The sequence below is a fragment of the Sciurus vulgaris genome (genome assembly GCF_902686455.1).
Source record: "Sciurus vulgaris genome assembly, chromosome: 7".
In the NCBI taxonomy this organism is placed as follows: domain Eukaryota; kingdom Metazoa; phylum Chordata; class Mammalia; order Rodentia; family Sciuridae; genus Sciurus; species Sciurus vulgaris.
In genome coordinates, this window is record NC_136467.1 from 86,574,113 (window position 1) to 86,597,601 (window position 23,489).

General features: G+C 32.8%; 1 protein-coding gene across 10 annotated transcripts in view; it reads right to left on the reverse strand.

Moving 5' to 3' along the window:
- MYO6 (myosin VI) overlaps positions 1 to 23,489 on the reverse strand; it is a 136,709-nt gene that overhangs the window by 17,307 nt on the left and 95,913 nt on the right. For 9 of the 10 annotated variants that reach the window (XM_079146506.1, XM_079146505.1, XM_079146504.1 and 6 more), the window contains 10 exons: positions 23,107 to 23,280; positions 19,455 to 19,493; positions 17,916 to 18,009; positions 11,880 to 12,010; positions 11,710 to 11,787; positions 9,659 to 9,788; positions 7,057 to 7,147; positions 6,178 to 6,328; positions 4,268 to 4,476; positions 707 to 785 (listed from right to left, as the gene is read on the reverse strand). In XM_079146506.1, coding sequence (XP_079002632.1) covers positions 707 to 785; positions 4,268 to 4,476; positions 6,178 to 6,328; positions 7,057 to 7,147; positions 9,659 to 9,788; positions 11,710 to 11,787; positions 11,880 to 12,010; positions 17,916 to 18,009; positions 19,455 to 19,493; positions 23,107 to 23,280 — 1,176 coding nt within the window. Of the gene's footprint in view, positions 1 to 706; positions 786 to 4,267; positions 4,477 to 6,177; positions 6,329 to 7,056; positions 7,148 to 9,658; positions 9,789 to 11,709; positions 11,788 to 11,879; positions 12,011 to 17,915; positions 18,010 to 19,454; positions 19,494 to 22,242; positions 22,781 to 23,106; positions 23,281 to 23,489 lie in introns of those variants that run through there. The other variant, XM_079146501.1, reaches the window with a different exon arrangement.

Below are 23,489 nucleotides of genomic sequence, written 5' to 3' on the forward strand. Positions count from 1 at the left end.
TATATTAGCATTAATACTTCCCTTTCCCAAAGTCAATAGAAGGTAGATGAACCAGAGCTCCTCCATTCTAGGACTACAATACGAATATCCCAAATATCACACAAGTATCCCAGGTGGTGAATTAACACTAACACCTACAAAGCAGATGTCAGAATTTAAAGTGTTGGTTATACTTAAGTATATATTATGAAAGTCCAAACAGAAATTCAATTACATGATCAATTCTTTTCCGACATGGGACTTTTGAAAATAGTGGGATAGAGAAAATATCTTGATTCTAACCTATTAATACCACTACCTACAAAGTTGTTTATACATAAAATTATGATTTAAGTGAATGTTCACTGACTTTCCCTAGGTGTACTAGAAATATGATATATATTGAGCTAGGCACTTTCTAAATGCTTTAACAAGTATAACTTGTCAAGGCTCCCAACTATTACTCATCCTATTCTACAAAGAGAAACTGTGGCCCACAGTTACTTATTGTGAAGTACAGGATGACAAAACTTCTGTCAATGACAGAGCCTGAATTTGAACTCATTTCCCTAGCTCCAAAATCCCATCCTATAATCCCTTCAGAAACTGCCCCCGGCCTGTAGGATAAACCAGTAATAGCTTACTACCAAATCAAGATGTTGTTTTTACTTCTTTTATAACTTTGTATATTCTACTTTGATAGAAATTCAGTCCAGTAAGTATATACCTGAATACGTTTTTCATCATCTTCCCTTTTCTTTCTATCTTCTTCTTCTTGTTTTCTCTTTGCTTCCATCTCAAGTTTCCTAAAAAGAAATAGAAAACTTCAAAAATTTAACAGAAAACAAGAAATTCTTCAGAAGGTAAATTAACTATTAATAAACAAAGGTAACAGAATGGGAACTCAACCTGTTGGCACACACATTCTCAACTTATTTTCAGTAAAATCTAACTATACTTTCAGCAATTTATATATAAAACAAAAACAATTATTCACTATAACCTGTAATACCTCTGGATTGACTTAGTTACAAGGCCTAACTATAAGGTCCGAATTATGCAGAATTCCTTCTACTCCCTCTTCAAAGTAAACAACTCATTTTTCTTCTGTTTACCCTATTATTGCAATTTTCCAAAATGCTAATAATTTTAAAACACAAAAAAATAGAACTGCTTTATTTTCTTCCATTTCTTTCAGTTTGTATTTTTAATTTCTTTTTTACAGACTGCATTTTGATTCATTGTACACAAATGGGGTACAACTTTTCTTTTCTATGGTTGTATACGATGTAGATTCACACCATTTGTGTAATCATACATGTACATAGGGTAATGATATCTGTCTCTGCCATAGCTTTAAGAGATAATTGAGAAATCCTCAAGAGTAAAAATCTAACCAAAATTCAGATTACATGGTTCGGGTATCCCTTGTCCAAAATAGTGGTTCAGATTTTGATTTTCTATTTAAATTTTGAAATATTTCCTTCCTTCATCCACCCCTCATGCATCCAACCTCACCTCTCTTTCTTTCTTCTCCAGTACTGGGAACTGAACCCAGCAGTGCCCTATCACTGTGCTATACCCCTTTTTATTTTTTATTTTCAGAGAGTCTCACTAAGTTGCTAAGGCTGGCCTTGAATTTGACATTCTCTTGCCTCAGCCTCAAGAAGTTGGGATTATAGCATAGGCAACTGAGCCCAGCGGGATTTTGGAATATTTTCATAGGCTTTACCAGTTAAGCATCCCTAATCTGAAAATCAGGCTATATATGACAAGCCCATAGCCAACATCATACTTAATGGGGGTGAGGGAGGGACTTAAAGCATTCCTTCTCAGATAAGGAATAAGGCAAGGGTGACTACTTTCATCACTCTTATTCAATATACTACTACTAGAAGCTTCAACTAGAGCAATTAAACAAGAGAAGGAAAACAATAGGCATTCAAATAGGAAAGGTGAAGTTAAATTATTCCTGTATGCAGATGACATGACTCAATACATAGAAAAACCTAAAGACTTCACTAAAGACTATTAGAACAGATAAAATAAGTAAAGTAGGAGCATACAAAACATGTAACATCTTAAAACAAATAATGTATATAAAATCAGTAACTTTTCTATCCACCAATAATGAATTTGTTTAGAAGGAAATCATGAAAGCAATCCCATTCACCACACATGCACACTGTGTGACACAAAATATACAAATACACATATAAATTACATAAGAATAAATTTACCAAAGAGAGTGAAAGACCTATACAAGGAAATCACAAAATACTGAAGAGACTGAAGAAGACATATGAAGTTGTAAAAACTTCCCTTATTCATGGACTGAAAAATTATAATAGTTAAAATGTCTATATTATGCAAAGTGATACAAAGATGCACTGTAATCTCCATTAAAACCCCAATGGTATTCTCCACAGAACTAGAAAAAACAATTCTGAAATTCTCATGGAATAAAAAAAGACCCAGAATAGCTAAAGCAATCCTGAGCAGAAATGCTATAGTATACTACAGAGCCATAGTAAAAAGCACCATGGTACTTACATAAAAACAGACACAAAGACCAATGGAAGAAAAGAGAGAACACAGAAATAAACCCATGCAGCTACAGTCACCTGATTATTGACAAAGGTGCCAAAAACATGTTCAAGAAAAGATAGTCTCTTTAACAAATGGTGCTGAGAAAACTGGGTATCCACATGCAGAAGATTGACACTTGATTCCTATCTCTTTTTTTTTTTTTTTTTTTTTTTTGCGGTGCTGGGGATCGAACCCAGGGCCTCGTGCTTGACAGGAAAGCACTCGGCCAACTGAGCTATCTCCCCAGTCTTGATTCCTATCTCTTGACCTGAAAAAAACTCACTCAAAAATGAACTAGAGATCTTAATGTAAGATCTGAAACTACTGGAAGAAAACAGGGAAACACTTCAAAATATAGGTATAGGCAATGATTTTCTGTATTCCAGACTCCAAAGGTTCAGGAAACAAAAGTAAGAATATAAATGGGATGACATCAAACTAAACAGTTTCTGAACAGCAAAGGAAACAATCAACATAGTGAAGAGACAACCAACAGAAGGGGATAACGTATTTATCAGTTATTCATATGACAGACAGTTCATCTCCAGAAAATATAAAGAACTCAAAAAATTCAGTGAACAATTAATAACTCATTAATAAATTAATAAATGGCAAAATGTCCAAATAATAAATGGGCAAATGATCTGAAGAGACGCATCTCAAAAGAAGAAATACAAATGGCCAATAAATACATGAAAAAATGTTCAATGTTATCAGCCATCAGGGAAATGCAAATCAAAACTATAAGGAGATAAGATCTCACCTGTTAGAATTACTATTATCAAAAAACAAATGCTGGTGAGTATGTGAAGAAAAATAACCCTTACATACTACTGGTGGGAATTTAAATTAGTACAGTCACTAAAGAAAACAATGGGAGGTTGTTCAAAAAACTAAAAACAAAACTGAGATATGACTCAGCTTTCCCACTCCTGGGTATATATCAAAAGGAAATTAAGTCAGCATACAAAAAAAGATTCCTGCATGCCCATTTATACTGGGGTACCCTTCATAATAACAAAGATGTGGAATCAACCTGGATGCCTATCAATAGACAAATGGATTTTAAAAATATGGTACATATACACAATGGAGTATTATTCAGCCATAAAAAATGATATCCAGTTGATGCAGTCAAAAGGATGGAACTGAAGAACATCATATTAAGTGAAATAGGCCAGGCACAGAAAGAAAAGTACCACATGTTCTCTCTCATATGTGAAAACTAAAAAACAAATAACAAGTAAGTCAACCTTAAAATAGAATAGTGATGACTAGAAACTGAGAAGAATACCTGGAGGGTGGGAAGGGGTCAGAAGAAGGGTGAATGGATCTGATCAATGCACACTGTATGCATGCAGGGAAATATTAGTGAATCCCATTACTATGTATAATTAACGTTTTAATTTAAAAAATAAAATAAAACTTTTGCAATTTGAGTACCAACATGCCACTCAAAATGCAACAGACTTTGAAGTATTTCTGATTTGGAATTTCTAAATTAAGGGATGCTCAACGTAGTTAAAATAATTGTATGCAATTATTATAAAAGCTTATTTTTTCAAATTACAAATTTATTCTAAAATTAGTTAATTGAAACAAGAATATGGTTTTAGGAATAGTCATTAACCATTGCCCAAAATGCCAAGAATTCACTCTTCAATTCATTTTCTAATGCAAAACAACATAAATGCCCTACATTCGCCTTTCCTCCTCTTCCTTCCTTCGACGCTGTTCATCTTCTTCACGTCTTTTTCTTTCTTTTTCCATTTCTTCTTGTATACGTCTCAGCCTTTCTGCTTCCTCTTCCTGCTGTTTTTTTTTCTGTAATGCACTGAGGAGCTCCTCTGAGCTTTTAACTAGTGCATCATATTCTTTCTGTATTTGTTCCCTGGTCATCATAGTGGACTTAAAAAACAAAATAATAAACATGTATTTAGAAAAGTTATCTCTTGTTGCACAATAATATAAATATGCTTAACACTACTGACCTGAACACTTATATGTGGTTAAGATAATAAAGTTATGTTTTTAACAATTAATAAAAAAAAACCAACTCCAATATGTACACAAACAGGGGGGGAAAAAACAACCAAACAACAACAAAGAACAGCACCGCAAAAAAAAAAGAAAGAAAGAAAGAAAGAACTGGGAAAGCTGATAAGCCCATTCTTTGCTGTACTGTTTGTACATTAAATAATCGTCAAACACTTTTCTTTAAAAGTCATCTCTGTTCACAAACACTTGATTCTATTTTCTATCAACCAAGTCATCAACATCTGTGGGTGTACTCTGGATAAAGCAACAGAATTGTAGTTAAAAATTGTTTTTAAGGGAAAAAATAGCTCATTTAGCCAAAGTATACTCTGTAATAATATTGTTCAAACAGTACCTAAGGAATATTAAAAAAAAAAAAAATGTTATACACATCTAAATTTGTTGGGTAATTTTCCTATATTAGCCTTCAAAAAATGTGGCTGAGTTAATTTTAATTAATAATGATACCCCATAAAAGGGATGGCCCTTGACAAATTTATAAAATCAGCTAAGTCCATCTACAGCATTTTCATTCTTCCCTTGATCATTTTCATCCTTTTTACCTCAAAGATTTACCATTATAAAATATATATAACTTATACATACAATATGATAAAAGGCCTACTTTACAGTACTTACTATATGCACATATATTCTGACCTATGAAACTAGCTGAGAAAAACAGCAAAACCCCACAATTTATTTAAAGAAAAGATATGCTATATACAAAAGAATTTTCAATCCTAGCAGTAATCAAATAAGTGAAAAATCAGCCTGGGGAGATAGCTCAGTTGGTAAAGTGCTTGCCTTGCAAGCACAGGGCCCTGGGTTCGATCCCCAGCACCGCAAAAAAAAAAAAAAAAAAAAAAGTGAAAAATCAAACAAAAGTGTCCCCATCTTTTCCTATAAAGTTGAAGAGGAAATGGCTATGACTACTTTTAAAACAGTTCATTATGTTATAGTCTCTATGAAGATAAAGGTATTAATAATGAAAGATTATGACATAATGGTAGAGATTTTAAAAATTGAATGTATATAAAGAACAAAGTAAAATAAATGCATAATAAAGTAAGATTTTAAGGGAAATATACAATAATGTACTAGTGAATGTGTTAACAAGGGGCTATGAAGGTGTTTTTGACTGCTTTCTTCAAATTTTCAATAACATTAGATTACTTTCATAATTTAAAAATTAGTTTCTAGGGGACCTAATGATGTAGCTCAGTGGTAGAGCACCTACTGAGCAGATTCCCAATACTGTCATTAAACTAAATGGCATTAGTCCTCTATGACTATGCAAAAGCTTAGCATCAAAGTATTGTATTCTAGTTACTCTTCTAGGGGGAAAATATTTTTCCTAACAACAGATGAAATTGCTTAAAAACTGTATTCCTTTTTATCTTTCTGCTATGAAAATTTTCAAACACAGAAGAAAGAACAACATAATGAGCATCTATTTTTCAACATTTTGTACGCTAAAAAAAAGGACATTTTTCTATACAATTTCAATATCAAAAACAAAGGGCATTAAGCTATATTAAAGCCAAAGTCTCCTGAGCTAAAATTACATACCTTAATTTTAGCCATCAAAGCATCAATGGAAATTTCAAGATCTTTGATCTGTTTATTCATCTCTGGTTTTCCATCTTTCAGTGCACTTACTACTTCATTAAACTTATCAAGTCGTTTTTTCAGCGTGCCCACCTTAACCAGGCCATCAATGCTATAGAGATATTGCATCAGAGATTAACATCACCATTTAATGCTGTAGGAAGATTTTTCATTAATAAAATGCTAAAAATATATTGCTAAGCTGGATATTTCACTTGTCTTTTCAATTTTGCTTAGGATTCTCTTTTTGAGATCTCTTGTTGAGGGCAAAAGAATAAAATATCGGTGTGAAAGACAATGATGCCTGTCAATAGGATTAAGGTTTTCTATCAACTGAGATTTCAAGCTATAGAACTTGAAGAAGTTATCTAATAATCACTTTAAAAAGTTATGATGAATTGATAGTTATTCAGAACTCCAAGGTTAAAAAGTCCAAATTAGTAATGAAAAGTTTAAATAAGAAAAACTAAATTTATAGTGAAACAATATAATTCTTATGGATAAAAACATTATGGTCAAAATATCAAAGAGATATTTTTTTAAATCAATGTCAATTTGACATTATCAAGAAACTCAAATCACTAAAATGATCAAACAGCTTCTTTCAACTATTTATTTCAACCTTTTACAATGCTTACATTTTTGTAAGTCATTTCCAATCCTTTTGTGGAATGAGATAAGTAATGAATAAATTAGCTAATTTCAAAGAAATATTACAAATAATAAGACTAAAACATATTTTACAAAGAGCAAAAGATCCAAACTGTTTTTCATTAGGCATTTACTGCTGTTTTATATTAGAATAATTAGGTTTTATAGGGATCCTTCGGCACATCTTACCGAGGTTTGTGTCTCCTTTTGCAAAGCCACATCCGAATAGTTTTCTGCATTTTAATGCAAGCTTCAGCTCGATATTTTATTTTGTTTTTCACTGTGCGCAAGAATAATGTAAAATGATATTATTTCATTATTCCACTGGACATATTTTTTAAAAATTCATTTTCAAAAGGCAATTTTTAAGAAATATGAAATCTTGATGAACATATTACACTGCATAGCAAAATCAGAATGCTTAACATTTCTCTCATGTTTTATACTTCTTAAAAATAAAAAGTGGCTGAATTTGCACTTGAAATGCATTATTTCCTTATTATGCTATACCACTATTTCCCAAACCACCATAGGCAATACTTATTCTATAAAATATGAACATATATGTCCTTAAAAAAGAATTTAACTGTTGAATGAGTTTAGAAGAGACATACACTATTAAATTCACTTTTGGAAATATATCAAATATATCACTTTTGGAAACAATGAACATATTGGATGAGGCCTCTGAGAGACCTACAGTAAAGAAATCTTTTTAACTTCAAGTACCCACAGTTTCCTAGCATGATGTCACCTGAAAACATTTTTTACAGAGCTTCCCTGTTCAAATTCTGCAAAGATCCCTATCTGGTTACTGACCTCAGTAAATCTGCACAACTCAATCCAGAAACAGAGTAGCACAGATAGTTTTAATATAACATGCTCTTCATCACAATACAACATACAAAGTTAAGAGCACTGCCAGGTGTGGTGGCACACGCCTATAATCTCAGCGGCTCAGGAGGCTGAGACAGGAGGATTGAGAGTTCAAAGCCAGCCTCAGCAAAAATGAGGCACTAAGCAACTCAGTGAGATCCTGTCTCTAAATAGAATACTCAAATGTCCATTAACTAATGAATGGGTAAATATAATGTGGCATATCCATACAATGGAATATTGTTTGACAATAAAAATACATGAATTACCTATAGATAGAACAATATCAATGAAGCTTGAAAACACTGCACTAAGTGAAAGAAGCTAATCACAAAGAATCACATATTGTGTAAATCTATTTATATGGAATGTCCATAACAGGCAAATTTGTGGAGCCATAAAGTAGGTTAGGTTGCTTAGGTCTGGGGATTGGAGAAAAGAGAGCAGGATAATTGGAGAGCAGTGGATAAGGACAGCAGAGATTCTTTCAAAATCGATTTGCTGATAGATGAGTGATGCTATGAATAAATTAAAAATCATTAAATTATATGCTTTAAATGGGTGGATTGTGTGATGTGAATTTTATCTCAATAAAATTGTTACCAAAGCAAAATACCAAAAGAAGAAGGAGGAGGAGGAGAAGGAGGAAGGAAGAAGGAAGAAGAAGAAGAAAGAAGAAGGCGGCAGCGAATGGGGATGTAGATCAGTGGTTGAGTGCCCAAGTTCAATACCTGGTACCCGTCCCCCACCACCAAGAAAAGTTTTGAACTATCCTAACAAATATGCTTATATTGTACTTGGAAATGATGGGGGAAAGAGATTCTATTTCCTTTTTCCTTCATTATAGTTACCTTTTTAGCCATATTTACAATTATCTAACAAAAGATCTCAATAATAATCTTTGAATGGTTCCTTTTCATTATGTCAAAGGAATTTTATTTTTCTATTGATAAGGAATGATTTAAGGAATCCTTTTCATGTATCTAACAGTATTTCAAGTACTCTGGTGAGTGTGTGTGTGGGGAGGAGTATGATTATAAATTTAATCAAGTTATTGATTCTCAACTCCCCCAAATTAAAGATTTTGCCACTGACCCTCAGGTTTGTAAAAAAGTATTCTGTCCTCACCCTTGCTTTGGGTCAGAGGTAATTATAGCCTAGCAGAAACCACACACAAAAGCAGCTTAGTCCAGTGTATCAAAGAACAGGGTCTCAGAGGGAGTAGCAGAAGAGGATGCAAGGATGAGCCAATACCCTATTTCACAGAGTCTTGAAAGATATAAGAACTCAGACTTTGCCCTCTATTGAAGAAGGGCCATGTGGCTTTAGGTATAGAGTGAGAACTCTGGGAAGCCAGGAACACCAGGTTGGGAGCTGCTCAAGTTATTATGTAAGTGGGATAAAGAGGTTCCACCAAGGTGCTGGAATACAAAGTAAAGAATTACAGTATTTGGAAAATAAATTGGTATGATTTGATGATTGACAAGATTTCAGGGAAAAGACAGACAAGTGTAATCCTGAAATATTTGGAGTGTGCGTTATAGATGCCACACAGACACAAAAAGTTCTGATTTATTATCTGAGAGGTTGAGGAATGGTGTTGAGGGTTAAGGGGAGAAAGAGACAAAAGAATCAAGATAGTGAGTTCTGTTTAGAACATGATGAAATTAATATTATCGAACACATTCAGATAGGGAAAATAAGAATCATGCATTCAAAAAATTAAAATATAGAAAGTCTACAAATGTTAACACACACTACATACAAGGTGCTGCCTGAGGAACCAGGGACACAGTGTGAACAAATATCACAGTTGTCTTGCCTAGCATCCACCTCTGAGACAGCCTTATAACATGACGCAAACCACCTCGCTTTCAAAGTAATAAAACATCCTGGAATGAAAGAAAACACTCACATTTGATGACTGACAGTGAACACCACTGAACTTTCTTCCAGCGACTGCAGACTAGCCAATGATTGACTTTTTTAACCAACTCTGCTAAGTGGTCAGGGTCAGACTTCATAATCTGATCAAATTCTGCAAACTAGGAGGTAAAATAATAAACAACTAATATATTTTATATATAAATATAAAATATAAACAATTAATATATTAAAATATAAATGTGTTTAAACACAAAGAGAAAATAAATACAATTCAAATTCAAAATCCAACTTTCTGAAAATGGCTGCATGCTAATTACACAGAAATTTTAGGGTATATAGCAAACCCAAACACACTTGGCCTTATTCTTTTTTTTTTTTTTTTTTGTGGTACTGGGGATCGAACCCAGGGCCTCGTGCTTGCAAGACAAGAACTCTACCAACTGAGCTATCTCCCCAGCCCTTGGCCCTATTCTTTAGACTTTCTCTTCCATCCTTCCTTCAGGATCATTTTTTGGGGTAGCAGATTCAATAATAAAAGAAGAAGATCTCAAATAACAACTGCAGAGGGTTAGCAGAAAGGTTTTATTGAGAAAAAAATAGAAAAGGACTAATATATCTCACCCACTGACTCACCCACATTCTCAGATATCCACATAGAGCACTTGATATACAGAATTCAGCTATGTAAATCAGCTTCCAACAAAACTAGTCTGTCACTCCCAACCCCAGCCCCATTTCAAACAAAGATAAGAAAGTGCTACTAAGAGACACACACAAATAAATCATCTATGTGGTTATTAAGAAATAAATTATTTCCACTATTCACCACCAAATTCCAAAATGATCTTTATCAAATCCCACTACAATACTAAGACATTACAATATCATCAACATCAATATAATCATTTGCTATAATAAAAATTAAAGGTAACATAGTGAAATTGAAGATCTTTGAATCTTTGCCATAGGCTATCAACAAATCCTTCTAATCCTTCTACTTCAAGACATAAATAAGACCAAGTACTTTCTTTATCAAGCTATTAATTCTTAAATAATTACTATAGCTCTGAAACAAGAAAATGTTGAATTTATGAGAAATACATACAATTATAGTTAAGTGAACCATAAACATTTATAGGTTCTTTTTCTTTTAATATTTTTTTCTTTTATAGAAAATGGTATAGGTTCTCTGCAGTAAATATATTCTCAGGGAGTTACATACACTGGTAACCTATACATACACTTCATCTCATCCTCAAAAAATGTAAAATCAGATTTATTATGATTAATTTACCCTCAAGATATGTGAAATATATTTATGAATGATTCTGATAAGCTAAACTAGTATTATTGGCTATTAAAAGATAATAATAGTGTTTAAAATTATAAAGATAAAATTTATTAAATCAACATTAAAGAAGATAGGAATGGTGAAAATGTCATTAGTAATGAATTGTGAACAGAATTTAGATATTTCTCTATAAAATACATTTAGTTATAATGTATTCTATAACTGAAGAATATTCAAACTATAGGATTATGTTAGCCTAAAAAATATCATGTTACATAAAAAAGTATCTATACACTCATTCTAGAGTTTAACAGAGATCCACACAAACTCTAGGGCAAATCCCTACAGTTTATATATCTACCATATTCTAAACTTGTTTTTGCAATGAAGATTCCAAAGAGCTACAAAATCTCAAATCAATGAAGACTAATTAATATGCTTTAGAAAAGTTTTCAATTTGTTTAAAGTATTAGTATTTTCTGGTTAACCCTATTTTAAGTTTAAAAAAAAAAGTCAATTAAACAATGTTTTGCTTTCAATACTGAATAAAATTATAAAATTCATACAGTATACTACACTCTATAAATTACAGATTTCTCATAAATAATTTCCTATTATTCACATAATAGGAAAATTATGTGAGTACACATGCACACATTATATAGTTTTTCATGCCATTAGTAACCATATAATTCAAGAATAATACAAATCACTAATACTTAAAAATTCTTACTAACTCCAACTATCCACATTTATGATGTTAAAATTTTGAAGAAAAATACATTTACCTTGCCAGGTCTAAAAAATACTTTTGTTAATCCAAATTTGTAGTCAATTTCATTTAATCCCAAAGCTTTAAAAAGAGCCTGAAAAATAAGTTAAAAAGTTAAATTCCAACTAATACCTAATAAATAAGAGTTTACTGCTAAGAAATTTTCAATTTACGTAGCATTTGTACCTTACAAAACAGCCTTGGATCCAATCTTGCAAGTTTATCTGGCATATATTCTTTATACATGTTGTAGAGTTCATGAAACGAAGCTCGTGATGGGAAACCACCCTGCATCAAGTCCAAAACAGACACCATACCTAGATTCATAAACACAAACCACAGCCAATTATTGTGCAGAAATCCAAAATAACTCATGAATGCCATTTTTAAAAATTAATGTTTAGGAAGGTACAATCTACAGAAATCATCAGCAATGAAAAATTACACAGCAAAAACACTTCTAATCATTATGTCTCAACTTATCTACCACGTAAAATTACTATAGTCAAATTCCATCTAAAACCAGTATGACTAACCATTTCCTAAAGGCAAACTACTGTTTTCTAAAAAGCTGCAGTCTAGTTTATATCTTTTTTAATGCTAGGCATCTCTACATTACATCCAAGTATACCACGCAAAGTCTTGTATTAGTCCACTTTCAAAGACCTGAGGTTAACTTTAGAACAACATTCCTAACACAGTCTCCAAAAAGTGGTCAAATATAACCCCAAATTCTCCCCTGTACTTAAACAAAGCAAAAGAAAAGAAAAGTTTACTACTCAATATAAAAACCCTCGAAGAGAAATTAATCTATTGAAATGGTAAGTCTCCAAGATCAGTATCTGTTTCAACTGTAACTCCAATAAGTGATTAATCTGAGCCTTGAGTCAGTATGAGCTTTTTGGGGTTAGGAAAAATGTAAAATAGGTTGGGAAAAGCTCAACCACTAACAATAAATGCCACAAATTTTGTTCACAATGAGACCTGGATTTTAGTCTCTGGGACTGTTCAAATCAAAGGAAAAAATAAGATTATTTAATAAAGAGTGTTATGATAAATGGCTTGCAATTTGGAAAACAAAAATAACATTAGACCCTTACTTCCTTCTTTGTATCAAAATAAATTTCTGCTGGTCAAAAATTTTAGTTAAAAAATGAAACTATAGGGGGCTGGGGTTGTGTCTCAGTGGTAGAGCACTTGCCTAGCATGTGTGAGTCACTGGGTTCGATTCTCAGCACTACATAAAAAAATAGTAAGTAAAATAGAGTTATAAAAATATATTTAAAAAATAAAACTATAAAAAATTTTAAGTAAATTTTTATTTTAAAACAATCTCATAAAAAAGATGATATTTCTAGGCCATCAGATTGAATTTTAGACTATCTGACTGGCAAAGATACCAAATATCAATAGTATTCAGAGTTGATGACAATGTAGAATAACATACACATACACTTTCAAGAGCAAACGAGGACAACACTCTTGGATGGCAATTAGGAAATTTCCATCCCTTTGATTCAGTAATTTCTATTTCTATAAGCTACCCTACTACCCCTTTATACTTGTGAGCAAAGATATGTGTGGAGAATTATCCTGATATCCATGAGATCACTGTTTGCAGTATTTGTGGATTAATTATGCTATATCTATATGATGAAATATAATACATTAATTTAAAAATAACAGAGCAGAATTTAATCTGATCAGTATAAGAAATGTATCTAAGACACACAAAGTATATGGTGATTAATGAAAAATAAAGGCCATCGTTCTTACAAGAAAAAAATTTCCAGAACTAGATTTAGTTCTAGGCTCTGCTTAGAAAAATAAAAATAAGGTTTGGTTGGTATTGCCAGATTTTAAGCACCACCTCTTAAGTTTCTGGGCTCACTTTATAACTGCAAATTATGAATTGGTTCACAGAAGTTCATTAAGAATTTCATGGAGCTTAACAAATTACTAAGTCTACAATGGATTTCTCAGTACGTGAAACTAATTTTTGAACTGAAAAAATTAAAATCACTCAAATACTCTTCTAGAAACTCCCAAGACCTGGATCATAATCTAGGAGTTTGATAAGCAGTGGCTCCATACACTGCTGGCTGGTATACTCAGAACTCCTCTTTCTACTATGGACAGACAGTGCAGCCCCAGGGTCACAGAGGAAGACAACCTGCCTTCTCTCACCTTTTCCTACTTTGTCCTGCTGTTGACTGATAAGAAGTTGATAATTTTAGTAGGTGTCTTAATTATCCTCAAAACAGAAAAAAATAAAAACCAGTAAAAATGGAAAGATAAAATAGAATCCCAATCTTAATTATCTTTATTTTAGAAAGTTTCATAGATTTTTTTATTCCTACCACTCATTGTTACTTTTTGCTTTTTCTTATTACAAAGCTGTATCATTATATTATTAGTAGTACTTTAAAAAACAAAGTATTATGAATGGGTTTCATCAGTTAAACTGCCAACACATCTTAACATTTGAAATATCCTGCTTAGTGAAAGGGGGATCCTTGCTAACCCATCAATAAACCCATACTCTCCTAATCTAATAGCACCTACAGCTAAATCTAAATTTGCTTGATTTTCCAGGACACTAGATGCTCGCTTAGGCAATAAATGAATTATATTGTGTAAAACAAATCCTAAAAAGAAATTTAAATAGAAAAAAGTTAAACTCTAAATAACAATACCCTAAAGACAAAACACAAAATACAAATCTGTATTATATGCAAGAATTCAGTGGACATGAGTTATTTAATTTTCCAATATTTGTTAGAATTTTCCTAGACTGTGCATTTCATTCACGGGAATTTTGTATCAGCCAAAACAAAGTTTCTACACACATGGGCTTATAGATTAGAGGAGGGAAAAATAATGACAAAGTATACATAAAATTTGTACCTATGACTGTGAAGTAGAGGCCCAGAATGCAGCACCATGAACCGAGGCTCCCTTCCGGTATAGGAATATCAAGAAAGGCTTTCATAGAAAAGTAGCAATCAAGTTGAGACGCAAAAGATGAAAAGATGCAGCAGTGGCAAGAATATTCCAAACTCAGGAAGAGCATGTGCCCAGATCCTACAGGACAGAACTGAAGGGACTGAAAGAAAAGCCAGTGTGGCTGAAGCACACAGAGAAGAGGGAGTAGAAAGTGCAGCTAGGGAGCTCAGGACACAGGCTAGACGTTATGAAGCATCAAAAGCTACTAGGATTTTTGCTCTTTCCTGATTAATACTAGACAGGAGCCATTAAAACTTTTTTATTTTTCTTTTTTTAATGGCAGTATAAGGAACTGAATCCAAGGCCTCACTCAGGCTAGCACTCTACCACCAAGCCATGCTTCCAGTCCTCTTTTTTTTTTTTTTGGGTGCTGAGGATCGAACCAGGGCCTTGTGCTTACAAGGCAAGCACTCTAGCAACTGAGCTATCTCCCCAGCCCGCCTCCCAGTCCTTTTTAATTTTTATTTTAAAATAGGGTCTAAGTTGTCTAGGCTGGTCTAGAACTTGTGATCCTCCTACCTCAGTCTCCAGAGTAGCTGAGGTTACAGGAATGCACCACCACACCCAGTTGCCATTAGAGTATTTTAAGCAGTAAAAATAATGATCAGAGTTGAGTTGTGAAATAATAATTCAGGATGCATGTGAAGAAGAGACTGAGTGGATCTGAAGAGAATACTTACGAAACTAAAGCAAAAAGCCAGGAAAGAGATGGTGACAGCCTGAACTAGAGAATAATAGGAGTGTTATTTAGGAAGTAACATCTGTTGAGAGAAATCCTAGTTCTTGGCTGGCAGCAGTGAATGTCTCAAGTGTGTAAACTTGCAGGGAGGAGCATTCTACTTCGCCTACCTAGGAAAGTAAACAACTGCCCCAAATTGACCTAGTGTTACTAAGGGAACCTGTATAGGAGCCTGGTGGTCTGATCCCCCGTGGCTCATTGTGATTGGGCAAGAAACCTATAAAATGTATGGCTGTTCCCACGATAAACGAGTTTGCAGGCTGCTCACCACAAGTCTGCTTCCACCCAACTCCTGGAGTCTGGGGTCTTGACTCTGCATCCTTACCAGACTCTGAGCTAGCCTGGCACAAACTACAAACGTCAATGGTGTTAGGGGAAGACTTAGAAAATAGATAACCTGTGCTTTCCAACATAGCAGAAACTAGCCACATGCTCTGTAGGTACACTAGACATGTGACAATTTAAATTTTAAAATATTTAAATTAAATAAAATTTAAAATTTATTTAAACTTTAAGTCCTACTAGTCACATTTCTAATGCTGAACAGCCAAAGTGTCTACTGGCTATCATATTGGATAACACAGATACAGAATATTTCTATCTGGAAAACTCTACAAGACAGAGTTGATATAAAATGAGTAGGAATAGGACAAGCTCAAATCCTCTGTACAGAAGAAAATGAGCCTGCAGAGCAATTGGGAAAGGCCAGAGAATTCCAAATAAAACTAGGGGCATCTACTGTTTCAGAAACCAAGGAAAAGAAATACACAAGAATTGGTCAGAGTCAGATTCTGTGAAATCCACTAAGGACTGCAAAATGAACATCTGATTTAATAAGACAAGCACTGGTGGCCTTATCAAGATAGAAGCTGAACTCTCTTGAAGTTAAAGAGTGAGTAGAGGGCAGAAACTGAGAATAGACTATTTGTGGGAGAAAAAAGGGATCAACTGCACGCAACAAGAAAAAAGATGGGGAGTAGCTGGAAGGGAATGTGAATCACAGATGAGATTTTAGCACATTCAAGCACATTTAATAAGGGGAAAAGAGAGAGACTCACCTTCAAAGGGAATGATTCAATACATATAATCCATATATGTATTCAGTGCCGATTATATGTATTTCAAGGTGACTACTTGCAATAGTAAGTAGGGACGGATTTCAAAGCACTGTAAGCTTTGACTAAGAAGAGAGGCAATTTCTGCTTTCTTAACAGGAAGGATGGAAATTCAGATAGGTACAAGTTTTTGGTAGCAGACAGATGAAGCTTTTTTATTAAAGAGGAAAGGCCATCTGCTGGCAGAGGCTCAAAGATTTAAGAACAGGGTGGGTCTGACTAGTTTGTTCCATAGAGAAACAGACGAACTAACCAGGGAAACTTGACAGGACAGGTTTAAGAGCCCTAAATGGTCACTGATCAGGAATTTAAATGGTGTCAACAAGACTTGCCTCCCAATCCCAGACAGACAAGGAGAAAGGGCAGAATGGATTTAAGAATGGTTAAGGTTCTGGAAGAGACAGTGAGAGGTAAATCCAGATTTGGGAAGCCTGGAGCTTATGTAATTGTGGGAGAGTTTTTTAAGAAAAAAAATACATGGGCTGGGGTTGTGTTTCAGTGGTAGAGCACCTGCCTAGCACATGTGAGGGATGGGTTCGATCCTCAGCACCACATAAAAATAAATAAAGAAAATAAAGAAAAAAAATACAAAATTACAAATTACTATAAAAATACAAAATTCAGTACCAGGCTTTGAAAAGGGTTCATTTAAATGAAGGATCCTGAAATATCGGTGACCTTATTTCATGGTTAAATCTACCTCCAAGAAGAGTAAAAGAAGAGTTAGAGACAAGAAGTTTGAGGAAAGTGTCAGGGAACTGAGTTAGATCAAAACACAGGGAAAGAAGAAGGTTTATGCCTTAGAAAAAAGCAGTATGGGATGGAGGACAGGCATGGGATAAAGGAAAAACTGAGTCAGGTGCCTGAGGCTTCTGTGGCGTGGCAACGTCAGACATGCAGGAATAGGGGGTGGGAAGTGATAGAATTAATCAAATGCATAAAAGGGCCACAGAAGCCAAGGGCTTCATTCTATTTTTATTTTTTCACAAATGGTAGAGGGAAAGCAAGGACACCAAAACCCCCTTCCTAATCTAGCTATATAGGGAATGACAAATGCAGTGCTGCTACACTGAGAAGATTATAGGAAAAAAGCCTACAAAAAGGAGATTCAGGTTTGCTATTAAAGTGATTTTATAAAATTTTGCTGATATAATGATATAAAATGCTTTTATTTCACAATAACTATAACTCAAATATTGCTCAAATAATTTGCCATCCATGCTTTTCTTAGAATCAAAGAAAACACAACAAAAATTTTATTACACTTCAAAATAATTAAGATAATGGTGAATTACTTTTAAACTGCACTTGAGCTACAACTACTGACACACAGTGATACAGATTATGAACATATGGAAATACCTGAACATTGAAGTTGAGACAGAATTTGAGCCCCTTCAAAGTGATGGCTTGTCATCTTTAAATTAGGTTTGATGCAACGAATAAAGCTTGCTCCCTAAGAGAACAAAGGCACCTTCTGAGATAATACATATAGCATTCTTATTTTTCTATTTCTATGAATACCAGAAACTTTCAAAGCATGTTAATGTTAACACATGAAACTTTAAAAAACTAAGGAACTTAAAAATCTATTAGCATACTATTAACATTTGAAGCTTGAAATAAAAACCTTAAAAGTCATTCTTTTGGTTATCAGATTATGCTAAATGAGGCAGAAAGAATACTGATTAGGTACACAAAGAAATGATTGTGTGCCGAAGCTAATATGCTAGACATTCAAATAGCAGCTTCTCTTCAATGTAGTCACCTTGCAAAACAATAGTCATATCAATGGCAATGCTCACTACAAATAATTTTAGAACAGTCTCTATGACCGAAGTAATATTTTAGAGTAGCACTCTATTTGGGAAATAAAATACCTTCTTCATCAGACTTGATTTATAAACATGCTTGATCCTTAAGAGATAAATATTTGCAACCAATTAAAGATATTGAAAAGATTTTCTGAATGGTTCCAAAACCAAGTCTAACAATACGCTAAGCTACAGTAAGCACTGACAAAATAAATATTTGGCTTTTCAAAATGATTAGTATTTGAAAAGGAAAAAAGAGTACTCAGTTAAGTTATGTAGATTTGTTTATAATCATGCTTCATTTATATAATCCACATACTAATATCTTTCTATGACAGGTTTTTTTTATTTTTCATTTAAAAATCAGGGTGAATCACTAAAATGTGTAGTTAAAAAACAGACTATTGCCAGACATGTTGGTGCATGCCTATAATTCTAGCTATTCAAAGACTGAAGCAGGAGGACTGCAGCCTGGGCAAATTAGTGAGACCCTGTCTCATAATAAAAAATAAAAAGGGCTGGGGATGTAGCTCAGTGGTAGAGCACTTGCCTAACATGCACAAAGACCTGCATTCAATCCCAAGTACTGCAAAAAAAAAAAAAAAAAAAAAAAGGCTCCTTGTAGATTCACCTTTATAAAGGGACATTAAAAATATCATGTACATATTTTTCCACATCAATATTGGCATATCTGGAGAACATTACTACAATGAGTAATAAAATGAGGTTAAATTACATTCCTTATTTTCAATCCTAAAAATAAAAAAAATTTTAAAAATCATTCATTCTCCTCCGTAATTACAAAATATTTTCACCTTCATGAAACTACAGGATAATCTTAATTTAATAATACTCAGAGTTTTATATATTTTTAAAATAATTTGTCTTCACATACATATTTAACCTCTCTTCAGAAAAAAACTAACCAGAATAATAATTATTTTAAAACTGATTTTTTTAATGAAGGGAATTTGGTATAAAATAAATTTTTCATTATTCCAGGGTTATTGTTCTTACTTGGATAATTACTAATAATAGTTTTAAAGGACCATTCAAAGAAACTTGTTTTCTTTTTAAATGTACTCACAGTACTTCGAAGTTTATCCAAAAGCAAATTTAACTGTGTCTGCAAGAGAAAGGAAATCAGTTTATTTCAAAAAACCAAAGACCACAGTGACATGAGTCATTAGAGTTAAAATAGAATAAAATAACATGCAATAACACATGTAACACATTACAATTTAACAACCTGCTGGCCCACAAATTCTTTAACAGCATCATGCAAAATGGGTAATGAAATGTCAAGGACAATAACCTGACTTACTTACACAGACCTTGTATAATTAAAGACTGAAAATTAGTAACACTTTTTTAAAAATACACAAATTGGCAGGTAGGATGAAATGAGGAAAAATTATATAGGCAATGAAGGAAGTTAATGAAAATACTGGGGATGCATTCAATATGAGATCAATAATACAGTGTTTTAGTATGTGGCAAACTAGGTGTAGTTTGTGTCACAAGCTCTTATGAATAAGGACATCTAAAATATTCATTATTGATATATACTAGGAATATTTCAAGAAACAGCATAAACAAAATTGTCTATTCTAGCTACAGAAATTCTCTTTACTGTTTTAAAACATTTCACATTTCAAGGACTTTTAAAAACTTGGGACAACTTTCTCAAAAATAATTGACAATGAATACAAATTACTATGTTTTCCTACTTTTATAATATTAATTATATTTTACTGTGATTCAGTACCTTACAATTATTTATTTGCTTTACTACACTGCAAAGTAAATTAATTATGTAAAATATTTATCTGGATTTTTATACTGAGATGCTTATTATATTACTTAGAAAAATTAAATTATAATGTTAATTCTTAACATTTTGGTCATAGCTGTAATTAAAAATAATAGGTACACTTTACTAGATTTTCCTATGAGGAAGGAACTGTTCAACTGCTCAAAGCTTTTCATGAGCATTATCATGTTTAAGCCAATTAAGGATAAAACACAACAATCCTAATTAAGGATGTATTATTAGTCTCACTTTTCAGGTACAGCATTGAGGTTAGGAAGATAAATAACTTGCCCAAGATCTTGGAGCTAGTAATGACAAAGAAATAATTCCAATACAGGCCTGATATCAAATTTTATTCTCCTGTGATGCTATACTATACCATATATACCAAAGGCTTATGTTATTAAAATGAAATAAATTTGTCATTAAAGAAATACAGTCATACACCACTTATCTGTTTAACAGAGTTGTGACAACTTTAATCAATCAGGACCCTCATGTGAATGAAAAGCAAGTATGAGAGTCACTAATTTGGAAAGAAAACAGCCCTCACAAAGTCCTCACTCCTTCATCCATAAACTAAGCATGGTGTTCTCCCCCAAAAGGAGGTAGTCAGAAGAGCAGAAATAACGAAAATAAACTAACAGCAGCTGAGAAAAGAGAAAAGAAAGTCAATTATCAAAAACAGTCGTCAAGGACCATAAGGCATATGGGTAAACGGACTTAGGCAACTTGTAGTTCATTTATATTTTATTTTTATTTTAAAAAATGCAAATATTCATATTATAATAGAAGAATGTTTCCATCAAAAAGAAATGCTTTTTGTAAAACCCTAACAATAAAAGGGTTATGTTTCAATCATCTGAAAATATTACTTTTCATTTAAAACTTTTGGTTCTTGTAATTTTTTAGATAACTGAAATACCAAGATAGCCTCTTTTGTATTTATCGGCTTACTGCCTCAAATTTAATGAGCTACCAACCATATTTAAAGTTAAGAAACATTATTAAAATTTTACGTCAAAGTATCTCAGAAAAACGTGAAATCTTTTGGTATGTCACTCAGTTAGAGCTTTCAGCAGTGAACACAAAAATACAAATTATATATATATATAAACTTTTTTTTTTTTTTGTACCAGGGATTGATCTCAGGGGTGCTTGACCACTGAGCCATATCCCCATTCCCTTTTTATTTTATTTTGAGACAGGGTCTCACTAAGTTGCTGAGGCTGGCTTTAAATTTGCAATCCTCCTGCCTCAGCCTTGGAGTCACTGGGATTACAGGCATGTGTCATCATGTCTGGCTTATAAAAACAATTTTAAAGCATTTCAGAGGTTCAAAATATAAGATTATTTAAACCAAATAAGAATTTTAAAAATGTTTTTGGTTATATTTATGTTATCTAAAATTTCAAGTATGTTCTAACCAGCAGAACGATAGTAAGAAAAAAACTCAATGAATGATATCCCTTTTTTTTTTTTTTTTTTGGTGGTGCTGGGGATTGAACCCAGGGCCTTGTGCATGTGAGGCAAGCACTATCCCCAGTCCCAATGATATCCACTTCATAACAGCAAATGTCCTCTTTTTAAAAAAAATTTTTTTTGAGATGGTGGGTTGCTATGTTGCCTAGTCTGGCCCCTGAATTTCTGGGTTAAGCAATTCTCATGCCTTAGTCTTCTGAGCAGCTAAAAACTATGGGTATACTCCACTAACATACTATTTTTAAACTAATCTGTTGTCAAATGTTTAATCAGGAATAAAAGAATATTCAAATAAAACAATGCTTACTGAGTAAAATAGAAACTTATAATTAATAAATATAACATAATAAAATTCAAATATTTTTAATTGGTTATCTAAAAATGTATTATGAATTTTTCTTACATTTATGTTTAAGCTTTTTTTTAAAAAAACTAGTTTTTATAAGTATGATTTTCTCAAATAATTATTCAGAGCCCATTTCAATCCACAAAAGGATTCAAAATTTATACTAAACTTAGTACCATGGTTTCTGATAATTAAATATTATTTCTAATTACATCATTTTTAATATTTAAGGTACACATTTCAAAAGGCAAATATGGAGTTTTGTTTCAAACATGACTTTACTATGTGGAGATGTGGAAAAGAGAAATTTATTCTATCTCTTTGTTCTATACATTATAGTTCCTTGACCATTAAACTATAAATGCTTTAAAATTATTTTTATACTACTAATTTTATAACCAATTAGTAGTATTCCATTGATTTGATTCAAAATTAATAAATGAAATATTCTGTACTGTCAAATAACCAACTTAAAGAGTTTGCCACACCTGAGCAATTATCTTTTGCAGAAGTTATCAAAAGCTTTAATTAAATTTTAGTGTAAGATGCATGCCCACAATGCCACTATGAGAGAAAACATGCTGCGATGAATTATAAACTGCATCATTAACTTGAGACTGGCTCTTTTTAACATGGCAGCCACTCTATAAATAGGAGTCCATGACGGCGATCATTTACCTGAAGCCCCTGGCTGTGCCTGCTTTTCCTTTCTCAACTCAACTAGTCCTCTCTAGCCATCCCGAGCTGAACTACTCCAGCTAAAACAAAACTGCTGAATGAGGAAGGAAACAGAAAACACGTGGGAAAGAGAAGGATTAAAGGTCAACTAGACAGTATGCAGAAGCAAGAACATTAGAAGCAGCAATCAGATATGTTATGCACCAAGAACACACTGAGAAAATTATAAGCATTTCTGTATATTCAATGGCTGGGGCTATGTTTTGATATTTTGCATACATATATCAACAAAGCAGGGTGTTCTCTTAGATCTCACTTGTGGGATTTTTGACAGTAATCTATATTATTTCACTTTAGAATATAAAATACTTTATTTTAAATACAGCAAAAAATTTCAAATTATTTATTTAACACAAATACCTTAAACTTGTTTCCCACACTGATGAAGCTAAGTTTTCCTGCTTTTTGTTTTGTATCTTTGTTGTTATTTGTAGAGGATTCAAATAATTCCCGTATAAACTTATCCCTGGATTCACATATTAAGGATTCAAGAGACATATGTAAAGCATCATTATTTTTCTCCACAAACTGGGTCTGAAAAATAAATAGGATGTTTTAGTACATCTTATGATAAATTTCCCTTAACTCAGCACTAATAGAACCCCCTGTGAACACAGAAATGTTCTATATCTATACTCCAAAACAGTCACTAGTCAATATGGATATTTAGCACATAAAGTGTGGCTAATGTACTGAGGAACTGAATTTTTAATCTTATTTAAACTTAAATAGCCAGCTAGAAG